The sequence below is a fragment of the Anabrus simplex genome, chromosome 2 (assembly GCF_040414725.1).
Source record: "Anabrus simplex isolate iqAnaSimp1 chromosome 2, ASM4041472v1, whole genome shotgun sequence".
Taxonomy (NCBI): Eukaryota; Metazoa; Arthropoda; class Insecta; order Orthoptera; family Tettigoniidae; genus Anabrus; species Anabrus simplex.
The window spans coordinates 1,184,779,063-1,184,794,496 of record NC_090266.1 but is presented as its reverse complement, the minus strand read 5'-3'; the positions used below and the strand labels follow the sequence as shown (position 1 = coordinate 1,184,794,496).

Sequence of the window (15,434 nt, the reverse complement as noted above, 5' to 3'; positions counted from 1 at the left end):
TGTCTGTAGATTTACTGGCACGTAAAAGAACTGCTGTGGGACTAAATTCCGGCACCTCAGTGTCTCCGAAAACCGTAAAAGTAGTTAGTGGGACGTAAAGCAAATAACATTATTATTATTATTATTATTATTATTATTATTAATTGAGGTTATGACTGAACCATAACCTCTCGTACATTTAGACCTCATATGAGGCCCCTATATTATTACAAAAAATAATGGTAATAAATTGCATGTACAATAAAAATACTAATACCATTGGAAAGAGCATGCTTTTCTGCTATATAAAACATTTTTACTCATCAGTTGCATACATCTGTAAAGGACGTATCAATTTCAATAATTTAGTCTCCATATGAAAGACACAAATAACAAGAGCCCACAACTGCCTACAACTTCACAGCTGCAAGGAAGTGCTGTCATCTCATACATATAGTTTTAAGTAATATGACACCTCACATGAGGTCTAAAGTGAAGAACAGAGTCATAATTTTCCACAAATTCATTACAATATTAAATGAACGGCACACTAAACGAAACATAATTTTGGGGCCTCATATGAGGCTTGTGCGCACGAGAGGGTTAACTTCCATTGAACTACTGCTATTGTTAAAATTACTATCTAAAATCTGCTGGATCCTTCGGTGACCTGTTTCCCCTTTACATCGATTTTTGGAATATTCTAGTTATTAATAAGCAGAGGAAGCAAAATTACTATTGAAGCCTAATTGTGGGACTAATAATATTAATAATACATAAAAAAGAAATAACTACTATTGGCACTATAACATGAAGATCAAATCTGGTAATCTGTTGATGGACTTGTTCTAATGCACACATTCATAGGATAAATAGTAGTGCGTAAGTTTTATTTGTTCGAATCTGTTTCAGGCAACCATGTACATGAAGGGTATGTTTTGATGGAGGTGGTCAAGCAGTGTTGAATAAGAAGTGCATTAAGTACTAATAATGAGAAGAAGTCATAGCGAAACTGAAATTTGACAGTTATGTAGTAGAAGTGTAAGTAAGAGACCCTAGCAATGTGGCAAGTGAAAATAAAGTTGATTGTGGAAAGTATAATGATAAAGACAGTGAAAATTTAACAATGTTCAATACGAGTTGTAATACTAACTTGGATCACAAAACACCACACACCTAGCAGGAACACGATACCTTGTTATCTCAAGTGCAACACGGGGTAATGTACACCAATCAGCCATTACATTACGACCACCTATCTAACATGAAGGAGAACCATGTTTCGCCCACAGAAATGCAGCCACTCGCCAAGGCCTCCATTCTACGAGGTGGTAGAAGGTATCCTGGGGTATCTGGTACTACAAGCACAACAGCAAGTCCTCCAGTTGGTGTATATTGCCGGGCGGTGGTGTAGTATAAACCCGCTTCTCGAATGTTCAATCTGGACTATTTCGAGGCCACACTATTACCAACATGTTCCTTGAACCAATCCGTCACAATCCTGAGTGAGCCATTGCGCACTGTCCTGTTGGAAGTAGCCATCTCCAACAGGGAACACTGTTGACATGAACAGATAGACTTGGTTCCCAGTAATGTTCAAATAACAGATAGCTGTTAGGGTTTGGTGTACAAGAAAAATGGGCCCCGGTATGTCCCCTGAAAACATCGCCCTGATCATCACATCTCCACAAGCCTGTCTCCGCCCAATCATGCAACCATGTGCCATAGCCTCCAATGGAAATCAGCATACATGCACTCGGGCGTCTATGTGATGAACTGAGAAGCTGGGATTCAATGGACCAGGCAACCTTTTTTTTTTTTTTCAAATCATGCAGAGGCAATGATTTTGTTCTCACCTCCTGCACTCCTTTTGGTGGAGTGTAGTCAGCATTGGGGTACACGTCAACTCCGTATTCCCATGCACAACAGTGTTCGATGAACCGTGTACAAGCAAACATTGACCTCGTCATCACCGTTGATCTGAGTACTTCTCGAACTGTGGCCCCACAGTCGCAATGAACAATGCACAACAGCCTCCTCCACTGGCCTCTGACATCAAGCAGCCGCCATCAACAAATGGCTGGACAAGTCATTATTTGCTAACTGCTGCACCACTTTCGATAAGAAATCAGAACAGGCGGTACTAAAGCAACCCATCAGCAACGCAGTTTCAGAAATGCTGGAACCAATGCTCCGTGCTATCACAATTTACTGTCTATCAAATGCAGAGTGATCGGGCACTTCTTACATTCTGATGCCGGAGACACTACTAACAGCAAGGCTGTAGGCCCTTCCTTACATACATCATGCTACCAGCATGTCACATGTTACTCCCCCCACTCCAGTCAAGCTAAATATTCCCAGGTCAGGGGGGGGGGGGGGGGGGGGCGCAGGATGCAATGACTCATCGGTGCAGATATGCTGAACATTATTTTGGAGCAACTTGAGGAAGGACAAGAGAAATTAAGAAAGGAATAAACTAAGAAAACTGAGATCAAAATGAATTAAGTATGAAAATTAATTATAGTAGCGACCAACAGACAACAGATTTTAGCTCCTAAAAATGTCTTCTACGTACCGAAAGCAAGTTCTTTCAGTATCTCACTTATGCTTCATAAAACATAAAATAGGCTTTATAAGTGAAGGACAAGAAAACTATAGACATTAAGAAATTAGTACAATGTTTACAAATTAGGCCATTTATTGGCAAGATAAAATAGTTCATTAGACCTATTCATAGAAATGTAGATTAAAGAAAATAGTACTCTAGTGTAAAAACTGTTTACATAAAAAATGGAACTATCTCAAAGGTACTGTCACTTAAAATGATATGTATACACTTAAATGTATCTAAAACTACACACCAGGCAAGTTGGTCATGTGGTTAGGGTCACAGCTGTGAGCTTGCATCCGGGAGATAGTGGGTTGTTCGAACCCCACTATCGGCAGCCCTGAAGATGGTTTTCTGCGGTTTCCCATTTTCACACCAGGCTACTGCTGGGGCTCTACCTTGATTAAGGCCTTTGCTATCCCATCATCCCCATAATACCTATCTGTGTCGGTGCGACGTAAAGCAAAATTGAAAACATGACAGAAAAACTGTTTTAAATGTTCAAACCACAGTGGTTTCATAATGAATTACTGAAAACCTTCTCTGTTTCCTACAAAAAACTATGCACTTTTCTCTCCAAATCAGTTTATAGGCTGAGAACAAGTGTTCTACATCAACAGACACGAACCTGGGGCATATGTTGAATTGGAATGTGGCAATCATCTACAGTGCACAGAAGTCAAGAGACTGACCACTAGACCAGCACTGCTGTATAAAACCCACATGCAAATTGCCAACAGGTACACGGACTGTTAAATAAGGACAAATGGCACAAATCTTGGGACTTTTTTTTTTTTAATGCAGGTCAACCTCCTGAAGTTTGAATGACATCAGTGACCACATACCTGTTACCTCCATTTGCAAGACAAGATACACATTCTACCATACAACATCCATAGTGTTGCCGATTTGGCTATCCCATTACAACTAAACCCGCTCAACGCCTTGCCATTGTTGATTTTAGCAGGCATTGCCAAAATTTCAAAGAACACTACATTTTTTAAAGCTGTGAATTTGTCTTTTATTGTACAAAATAACATTTTAGGACTTTTAACTTAAAATAGCAAAATCAAATAGTCAGTAATATTAACCCTACATTGCATAGTGTATCATAATATTCTTTTCCTTGTCATTCAGTATTGTGCTAAAAGATTGCAAACCTATCTATATACATAACATCTTTGACATATGTACTTCCAGAATGATGCTACAGGGGGCTAGGGGCAATAATTTTCTCCATCTTTGCCTGAGGCAGTTGAACATGTGTCATGGCCGCTGTACGTGTATGAGTAGCATTGAAACAATTCTAGGCAATTCACAAATGACTGAAGTTTAAAAAAAACACTGTCCACAATATATTTATCTTTTAGCATAAATGTCTAATAATGTTTAATTTACAATATCTGGTACTAAAATGTTAGTAAATATGAATGTTAGCATTTTTACTACATCATGCAGTTAAGGCATTTCTTTTCAGATGCATGTTTGGAAGGTTTGGAGCAACAATGACTCAGTACTTGATAGCATTCAATTTGAAGATTTTTCAATAATGCTGCAAGACCTATGACCAAACGATGATTACTACCACTACTACTACAATAAAATATTGTGTATTCTTTTGTAATATTTATTGTGTTTTCTCAAGATGGAGTTTTTTACCTTTAGCAAATATATTTGTAATTTATTTTGACATAAATGTCTTATAACTGGGGATCATCTGAAAATATGCATTATGGAAATTGCTTGACATAATTGTAACCCTTGCAACTGTGCAGGCTGTGATGTAAGGTATGGATGGATGGCCAGACATTGCTACCTAGCAACCGTGCAGGCTGTGATGTAAAATATGGAGGGATGGCTAGGCAATGTCGCCTAGCAAATTTGTAGGCGGTGATGTGAAGTATGGATGGATGGCCATGATCGAGCTGCACTGTGTTTGAAAAAGAATGCAGATTGTTTCAAAGGCTATCGCATCAGTCAAACTGTGGACATGCCCTATCCATTTGAACAGGCTATTTTCCAATTCCATTGTTTAAAAATCAGTTTATAAATAATAAACAATACTACTACTCATATACCGTACTGAGGAAACATTTGTACATAAGTAGCCTACAATGCAGCACACTCCTGAATTTTTCTCTTTTTTTACACCAGTATAATCAAATAAATCAAAAATCTGTTGTCAATGTGTTGTTACATATCTAATCTCCCTGCAATAATTTTTTCACATCAGAGTTGTGTGTGTGAAAATAAATTCATGCAGTATAACGTTAAAATAAGCTTTTATCTATATATATATATATATATATATATAAAATAAGAGTTTTGTCTGTACATTGCTCAGAATTTAAAGAGTATGGTATTTCTGTATCAGTCCATTTTACAGTGACAAGTAAATGCACTTTTTACTTTTCCGTAATTTCTGTCTGTCTGTATGTATGTATGTATGTATGTATGTACACGCATCACGAGAAAACGGCTGAAGTGAATTTGATGAAAATCAATATACAAAGTTGAATAATGAGTCGCTACAATCTAGGCCATAATTAATTTTATTCAGGCTGACTGAAATGGTAGTTTAGGGGAAGGACTAAAATTTAATTCTCAAATGTTTTTGTTATTAGTGGTCTTATCTTAACGAAAATCGGTAGGGGAAGTCTAGGAATAAGTCGCTAATCTAGGCTATAAATAATTGTATTCACGCTGAGAAAAATGGTGGTTTAGGGGAAGGGCTACAATGGAATTCTCAAATATTTATGTTATTAGTGGTCCTATCTTAATGAAAATCAGTATGCAAAATTGGGGAATAAGTCGCTATAATCTAGGCCATAAACAATTTTATTCACGCTGAATGAAATGGTAGTTTAGGGGTAGACCTAAAATTTAATTCCCAAATAATTATGTTATTAGTGGCCATATCGATAAATACTACATAAGTAAAGTTATATAGTATTATATTTCTGATCATTTATGTCTTATACATTGTTACCATACCGGCTATGATAAGAGATATTCATGAATGTGTGTTTTTGTCACTAAGTCCTTATCAGCGCCGAGTCACGAGAAAATGGCTAGACAGGATTTAATGAAAATCAGTATGTGAAGTCGGAGAATAAGGAACTACAGTCTCCGCTACAAATAATTTTATAAGACGCCCTAAGATCACAGAATCGAAAGAAAACTAAATGTGAAGGCCAACAATATAGAAAGCTCATAAAATTGATCAACAATAACATTACATTGACCATTGTTTGTTGTGATGTGCTTAGTCTTCTGTTGCCACTCATTTCCGATAGTTACAGCTGCATAGAGAGCATTTTCTTAAAACCTGCCCTAAGTCGCACTGACACAGTTAGGTCTTATGGCGATGATGGGAGGGGAAAGGACTATGAGTGTGAAAGAAGCGGCCTTGGCCTTAATTAAGGTATAGCCCCAGCATTTGCCTGGTGTGAAAATGGGAATCCACGCAATAACATCTTCAAGGCTGCCAACAGTGGGGTTCGAATCCACTGTCTCCCAGATTCAAGCTCACAGCTATGCGCCCCTAAACACACGGCCAACTCGCCCAGTCGTATGAGTGTAACAGTCCGCCTGAATATTGGTGGGAAGTAGCTGGGGAGTTAGGTAACTTTCTTCCTTAACATGCCATTCCTCTGTTTCATAAATTTTCCGATATTACTGCTACGTAACACACTATTCAATGCCTACTCTGAGGCACTGATTGGAATAAGAAGTGTGCATATTTAACGGAATAATGGCTGAGAAGTGTTCACGGCTGTCTGCGGCTTGGTCATTCCAGCTCTGGAACTTTGGACTGTTAGATCAGCACCGTAGTACTGTTCGTTAGAAGTGAGAAAATGTGCAGTTTTTCATTTGATTATTTTATATGATAACATCGCTTTTAATCGCTACATTCCTATTGACATTTTTGCAATGACCTATATTGACTTCAGTTAGGAAAACCACAAAGTCAGTCTTTCCGAGAATCCCGTAGCGAAGCACGGGTAAATCAGCTAGTAGGCTCTATAAATGACCAGTTCAGAGTTTAATTAGCCATGAAATGTAAATAATAGTAATCAGTCGAGAGAAGTTCCACCATTCAACACTTTATGGAATGTGTATCATTTATATTTTTAATAAATGAAGACTAGTTTTGATTCTCTTGGATTCATCACCAGTACAAACAAGTACATAAAATAGAAAAGGTATCAGGATTATCACACATTTTACACAGAATATGCCTTAAAAATACACTTAAAATGCTTAACATAAGTTGTATGACTTCCTTAGAGTGTAAGTCACAATAATTGAGCATGTATGCACAATTTTAAGCAGTTTTTTTTTAATATTATGCAAAAATTTGTGGTTGAAGATCTAATAAAGTTCCTGCGATGATGTGGATGTAACGATAGATAAAAAGATATATGTTAAACATGTGAACCCTTGATTTGATTCATTTATTCGTAGTCGAACCATCAAATAGGTTAAAAAACATGTGGATGTCTGTGGAGAAAAAAGATATGAAGACTGATGTGTGTTCAGTCTTTAATTATTGGAGAGTGGTTTGATAGCACTTACTCCCTTACTCCTCGCTCTGTCTTTTTCTTAATGCTATTTGTTCAGGGCGTCGACCTATAGAGATTTTCCCCCTACTTCCATCATATAACATGAACCTGCGTGTAACTGGAATTGTGGAAGTGTAAGGTGTTCAATGTGAGGAAAGGAACGTTAAGGACAACACAATCACCCAGTCCCCAGGGCAGGGATATTAATCATTTACAATTTAAAAAACCCCGACCCGGCCGGGAATTGAACCCAGGGCCGCCGGGTAACAGGTGGACACGTTGCCCCCTACACCGCAGGGCCGGACCCTCGCTCTCTTAATCCTGCCCCTAAGAAAGCTGGAGTTGCACTGTGTTGAGCTTGTTGCTAGACGATTTTGACAAGCTAAGAGAGAGCGGTGACTTGTTTTGGATTGGCTGTGGTGTGGAGGGTAGGTGACAGAGTGGGGGAGTGATTTTTTATTTTGGAAGTTGTTTTACGTCGCACCGACACAGATAGGTCTTATGGCAACGAGAGGACAGGATAGGGCTAGGAGAGGGTAGGAAGCAGCCGTGGCCTTGATAAGGTACAGCACCAGCATTTGCCTGGTGTGAAAATGGGAAACCACGGAAAACCATCTTCAGGGCTGCCGACAGTGGGGTTCGAACTCGCTATCTCCCGAATGCTAGACACTGGCCGCATTTAAGAGACTGCAGCTATAGAGGATTTTTTTTCTCTATAGATTCATTCAGATTGCGATTAAAATTGACTCTTTGATCCATAGATATATAAAACATTTCTGCGGTATTGAGCAGAGGTCTCTTTCATAATTTCAATCATTTGCAAGTCCTTATCTTTATCGGAAAAATTATGGTTAGATACGCGCATGTGTATTCCCATGGCAGAATGCCTGTTGTGTTTGACTGCAGTAAAATGTTCGATGTACCTGGTGTTAAATCTCCTCCCGGTCTGCCCTATATAACTTGCTAAGTAAGACCGACACTGTAGTCTGTAAATACCTGATTTATCAAACTTGGATGATTTATTTACAGACCCCGAATTATGGAAATGAGAAAGATTGTTGTTGATTGACCTGAACACTATTCTTAGCCTGTGTTTTTCAAACAAGTTTGTTACTTGGTATATGGAATAGTCGTTGAAGGTGAAAACTGATTAACTGTCATTCTGCTTCTTTTATTTAATAAGAGTAGATTTTGGTTTTTAATTTTAGCTATTATATATTTCAGATATATTTAGACCCCAACAGCCAAACTATACTCGAGTGAAACAAGTTGAATTCCCATATACAGTTATCAGAATCCCACCATTCCCTAAATTTTCTAGACTTAACAGTCACAAGAAATCAACACTACTTTCATATATCTACAGGAAGCCTACACAAACCAATAATACTATCATCAAACAACTTTCAATCCACCCAAATTCCCATAAAAAAAGCCTCATTTTATAGCTTGGTTTACAGGACATTCAACATAACATATCCCGTTCCAACATAAAGAAAGAACTTGACACCATTGGAGTGATAGCTCATTCTAATGGGTATAACAGAAGGTTCACCTTTTCTCCTCAAGACCTTGAACCTACAGCATATAATAAACTGGGTTAGTGTGCACAGGACCACGCACATAAACATAACGTACAAGTGGGCAAAGAGGTTAGTCACATCTTTATTACTCACAAACACGAGGCTGCACTTTTGTGTTTCATTGGCATTCAATTAACTTTCTATTTCGAGGCAATTATACCACCGAGACATATGCAATTATGGTAATCCTTACTGGCAGCAAACTAAATCACAAAACATCAATTAATAATCAGATACTGCCTAGTCCAGTTAGCACACTTAACTAATAAAATGAAATGTCGTATGGCTTTTAGTGCCAGGATATCCCAGGACGGGTTTGGCTCGCCAGGTGCAGGTCTTTTTGACACCCGTAGGCGACCTGCGCGTCGTGATGAGGATGAAATGATGATGAAGACACATAAACCCAGCCCCCATGCCAGAGAAATTAACCAATGATAGTTAAAATTCCCGACCCTCCCGGGAATCGAATCCGGGACCCCTGTGACCAAAGGCCAGCACGCTAACCATTTAGCCATGGAGCCAGACAATTTATCTAATGAAACATCAAGAGGATATTATGACAAGTGGATAACAGTGTACACTGATGATTTTAACATGTCTTTAAAAACTTGAATGTTCTTGTAATGAGTGCTTCAATTTTAAATGTTTAAACTATGATATATGTCAAATTTTAGCAATATGCTGAAGATGATCCAATTAGGATCGAAACATGTATAGATTTGACAAATGTGAAAGTTAAGTATTTAAATTCACATTTTATCATAATGAATTGCATAAGAATGTTTCATACAAAATCATTGTTATTTTGACAAATATTATTAGACCCCTAACAATCATGTTTTTTTCCATGTGTTTCCTCACATAGCTTATAAAATAATTCTGCACCAGCATCAGAGCTACCCTTTCTACGTCTGAACACATTTAGAACAAGTTGCCAATTATCTTTAGAGATTAGCCTTACACCTAAAATTTCATGTTTCTCATCCTTAACTTTTTTTTGTAGATTACAAATACTTCCTTCACAAGTCTGAATACTCCCCCTGCCTGCCATTCCTATCCTGTCTCTACTGTAAACACTCCAGTTCCATGAGATTTTTTTTTTTTTCCCATCCATAATATTGTTTCTGAGGCATGATTCGACTCTTACCATTAGATCTGGTAAATACATATCAATTAAATGATTTAATTCTATCCCTTCCTCTATAATACTTCAACAGTTGGACACTAACAGTTTATGTCATCCTTACTTGAGTTCCAGCTCCCTGTACTCATCACTGCTTCCTCCCTAATCCACCCAGTTTCCCTGAATGTACCTCCCTAACTCTTAAAAACAAACCTCCAAAATTACACATACCACTGCAGCTCAAGTGAAGTCCGCATGAGCACAGATCCCTATCTTCTACCCATCCATTAAGATCTACCCCCAGTTTCCCCACATTCCCACTCCATAGTCTCATTTAAACCCCCAATCACCTTCCAGTCAATATCCCACTGATAATCTCCACTCCCTTAAACTGCTCTTGTGCTGCATTAACCAGATCCCACACATTCCTAACTATGTTGGTACCTATTCCAGCTTGACTTAGATTGTTGGTACCAACGTGAAAAACTACCACCTTCTCCTTACCCTCCTGCCCCCCCCCCACATTATATGTCAATCTAATTCCTGGATAACACACTACCCTTGTTCTAATTCCTCCACACACACTCCTCCCACCTCATTTGATCCACTCTCCTCCTGATGGCTGCAGAATCTACTTCCTCGTCGCATGACTGTTCCACCTCCCTTCTTCTATCCTCTACTCTACTTTTCCCTCTATTGTTGCCATAAGACCTATCTGTGTCAGTGCGACGTAAAGCCACTAGCAAAAAAAAAAAAAACTTTCCCTCTGCCATTCTATCTGGAGCAACTCTCACCGATACCTGTCCTGAATTCTGCCCCTGAATAGACCCCCTGGCTGTCAATTTCCTTCCCCTTAAAACATTAGCCCACCTGTTCCAGTATGAGTGATTGAAATTTAAACTGCCTTTAAATGTAGAAGAAATGAGGAAGAGGTCTAAAAATTTTTTGTCAACTTCTCTCGAAATTACACCATAGACTTGAAATACAAATTTTGTTTATTAACTTTCATTTGACTGTGTACAAACAGAGGTATATCTGAATGAAGAGCAGCAATAATGAACAACAATACAAAGACTTAACCATCATGTTACTGAAATATCATGTATTCTCTTGAACTTCTTCAAAAACAAAATTCAGAAGTGTACCTTATTATTTACATCAAGAAATTATCACCTTCGTTATAGGTGCTACGGATCTTAAAGTACTAGGTACAGTATATGAAATACAGAGTCCACTATATAAGCCTATATGAATGCATACCTGCCAACTTTACAAAACCAAAAATCAGGAGATTTTGATTTGAAAATCAGGAAAAATCAGGAGAAATCAGGAGATAAAATTGGTCAAAATTGCTTATTCTACATGTCTTGCGCAACACAGTACTACGATATATTTATACGACTTATTGTCTCAAAGCCCGACTGTTGCTATACGAGGCTAAAAGGCTAAAAATTACACATCTCTATTCCCTCACAGGAAGTACGTGAGTGGGATGATCGGTACCTGATAAGCCTACCGAAAATAGTATGAACTCATGCTCCACATGTGTGAATCATTCATGCACTCAGATGCCATTACTTAGAAATGCAAAAATTAATATATTGCATCAAGCGCCCGCGGAATTATGCGAAGCGCAATGCTATTTGGATCAAATAACTAGCTGATGTTCCCGTGCTTCGCTGCGGAATTCTCAGAAAGACTGTCCTTATAGTTTTCCCAACTGAAGTTAACATGTCATTACGACGACGCCAGTATGAATGTCGCGATTAAAAGCAATGCTTTCATACGAAATATTCGATAAAATGAAAACAGCACATTTTCTCACTTTTAGCGAAAAGTACTACAGTGTCAATCTATCAGTTCAAAGTTTCAGAGCTAGAATGACCAGGCTGCAGACAGCTGCGAACTCTCCTGTGTAATTATTCTGTTTAAGTGTGCACACTGCTCATTCAAATCACTACCTCAGAGTAGGGATCGAATAGCTGGAATACTATGATGATCCAGTGTGTGACTTACCAGTAGTATCAGAAAATTTATGAACCAGAAGAATGGCATGCTAAACAAGAGAGAGAGATCTAACTCCCCACTCCCCAGCTTCTTCTCGCCAATATTCAAACAGGCTGTTATACTTGAAACGCAGCAGTAATCCCGTCTATCGTAGATAAATGGCAGCAGAATACACAAAGCACATCACAACAAACAATAGTCAATGTAATGTTATTGTTGATCAATTTTATGAGCTTTCTACATTGGAGGCCTTCACATTTAGTTTTCTTCCGAATCTGTGATATTAGAGCATTTAATGTAAAGCGAGTCATCCTTTCTTTCACGACTCCCTCTTGTGTTTTTATTCAAGCGATTGTTCCTTCATGACTTTCCTCACTCTTATAATCTTCAAAATTTAATCACCATCACCACCAAATTTATTGTAGTCGGAACGGTAAAACTGCATAAGCAAATTATCACAAAAATAATTTATTCTATTATCACCACCTATTCAATACAAGCCACGTGCTACGTGGATGAAATCTACATAATACTATATGCACTTCTCAGGGACATTTTTCGCCCCTTGTTAAGGGCATCATCAACTTTAGGTAACCTTAAGGTTAACCAAAGAGGATGGAATCGACTAGACTGACGTGAACGAACACAAACATAGCACGCGAGAACAAGAGATTGACAATCGATATACGTGTCTCGATATACAGGTTTCAATAAACATCGCACATTCGCGCACATTTCTCGAAATTAATAAACTTCGATATTTCGTTTGAAAGCGGCCAATAAGCGAAGGACTTCCGGCCACTGGCGTAAAAAAACTGAAATGGGGGGATTTGAAAACAAATGTTTGAAGTTCACCAAAAGATAAGCTAAAATCGGGAGAAAAGATAGAATAATCGGGAGGCGGGAAAAACTGTCGAAAATCGGGAGTCTCCCGCCTAAATAGGGAAAGTTGGCAGGTATATGAATGTAAAAAAACAATTCCATATAATAAACTCTCTTTATAAGTATTCTACCAACAAAACTACAGATATTTAATTAAAAAAGGTAACATTACTTCAAAATTGTGCTTGTATAAATTTAGTGAATATGGGCAAAATGTCATTCAAAGTTAGACACGCCTCATTTTTTCTTGTCCACCACTTGATGGATGGGTACAGCATTGCCAATTGTACCTACTGGTTTTCAACTATAGATGGTTCTGCCATAACCTTTAACAATGGGAGTCTTGTGGACCATATTTCGCTCCAGAAGCCGACTGAAAAAAGTAAAAATTAGAAGAACCACCCTAAAATGCATTCAGTGGAAACCAGGAAAAGCTGTTACTGAAAATCCTATGAATAATCTCTATCAATGTCATGTATGCATAGACAGAACCTTGAGCACCCAATATAGGATACTGACACACCTCAAACTGTCAGGAACTAGGTGAACAGTTTGAGAAGATGGTGCAAATAATGTAACAGTAAATCAAAAGGTTGGTGAAGTGTTGTGAGATTTTTGTTTAGTGAAGCTGGAACCTATAGAGATTGATCACCACATAAGTAATCAATACAGAAACAAATGTAAGAACGCAATATTAAGTATGATCACATACTGCTAGGGCAACAGTTGGTGTAACAACCGAGTAGTTGCAGCTTTAGTAAAAACATCACTCTCCAATGTTGAATTTCACATCAGATTTCTATGTCTTTGATTCAATGAAAGATATGCTGAGAGGAAGGAAGTTTTAGGGCAACAATGAGGTTAGGTTGGTAGTGATTGAGTTACTGCGCATCCATCCGAAAGGATCTCTTCTTGCCTAAAACATCAAAAAGCTTGTAAAACACCAACATAAGTGCACTGAACTAAAAGGGTATTATGTTGAACAGTGAAAGTAATTTTCAGTTTCCACAATGAATAATACCTTGTAAAAAAATTATTACGGGTTCCACTTCCCCTACATCACATCAATACCTGGGGCTCACAAGAGGCTGTACAGACGCCTCTCATGAAAGCCAACCGGTACCAGAAATGTACCATATTCCTAGCCGGATGGAAGGACAGTATAAACCTTTTAATACGATTTCTACTTGTCCAAGCGATACACTTTCCCCACATGATCACTGCCCTGTTCAATGTAACTTCAATTCAGACAAGAAAAAAGAATGCTCAAAAATCGACTACCTCCCACGTACATACATAAAAAACTTACCTTCATTGGTTGGTTGAGATTCAGATATCAAATAATATTTATAACCTCCAGGTGCTTCAACAACATGCAAACCACCTTCCTCCTTAATAGGCCATCCAACTTGCTGAGCCCTTTGTATAGCTTCTTTGGACTGAATGGTTATACCAATGAAATCATTGCCTCTTTCATATGATGATATTCCATAGTTGTATGTCAGCTCAATAGCAAAGTGAGTATCTTCAGGTCCATATCCAACCATTGTTTTACTCCATCTAGTATCATACGGCCTGTAAACAAAAACAAAAAAAATGAAATCAAGGCTATTTTATACTCCACAAAATTAACTGTATGGTCATTTCATACAATGAGGAAACACCACATTTCATTATAGCTAGAAAGATATTCAGGACCAGGTCCTGGATGACAAAATTTTCTCAGGGCCAGGAGTTGATTTTGAATTTGTTATACAGTTCATGAAAACACACATTCTAACGTCATAATCTCTTATGTTAAAAGGTGAAGAAGATCTGGGACTGCTGCAGAACTTGTCACACCCAAAGTGCATATTGCAGCAAACTGAGTTATGTCCAAACCAACACAACGGATGCAAAATAACTTGTATTGCATGATAAATTACTAAATTTCAGCTCTGCAAGAAGATCAAGAGAACACCAAAAAGTTATGAAATTGTATCATAATAGGTGAAGTGGACTGAAACAGTAATTGTGGTAGAGAAAAAAGCATCCTGAAATGTGATAAACTCGTATCTGCAACTGTACCAGCAACAGTGAAGGAAAAGACCTTAATACACCATCGATGAAACATGAGAAGGAGTGCATGACAAACTAAAACCTCACCTTCTTCAAGACATTGTTTGAATGAGTACAGCTTTTATGATCTGATCTTAAAATCAAAGACTAGGGTTTAAGTTTCAACACAGATTTCTAAATTTTAGTATTATATATACATGCATACCACTTTTGTAAGTGTAATAACTCTTTGCAATTCTGAAGGTGGTGAATGAGTTTGCTCATGTATGTTGGGTATTCAGCCTGAAGGCTGGTTTGATCCTCCACAGCTCCACAAAAGCTAGCATAGATAGCCTAGACATCACTGAAGAGGCATACTAGGGAAATGAGGAATGAGGTAGTTTCCCGTTGCTTTCCTCACCGAGCCAGAAGTTGCTATTGCACATCAGTCTGCCAAGCCCAGTGAAATGCATGCACCAACCGACCCTATGAGCGATATTTTCACATCATTGATAACAGGGACTGGCTGCATAAGGAATTATATTACTAGCATCACTCATACCTCGGTCACTTTCATATTGTCAAAGCAAAGGATGAGAGACAGGTCAATGAAAGTAACAAATTGCTGTAGCCCATATTGGAAGACA

General features: G+C 38.1%; 1 protein-coding gene across 1 annotated transcript in view; it reads right to left on the bottom strand.

Moving 5' to 3' along the window:
• Positions 1–15,434, bottom strand: part of LOC136863394 (glyoxalase domain-containing protein 4) — a 97,875-nt gene that overhangs the window by 50,258 nt on the left and 32,183 nt on the right. The window contains exon 3 of the mRNA XM_067139803.2: positions 14,060–14,325. Within this exon, the coding sequence (XP_066995904.1) occupies positions 14,060–14,325 (266 nt within the window). The remainder of the gene's footprint in view (positions 1–14,059; positions 14,326–15,434) is intronic.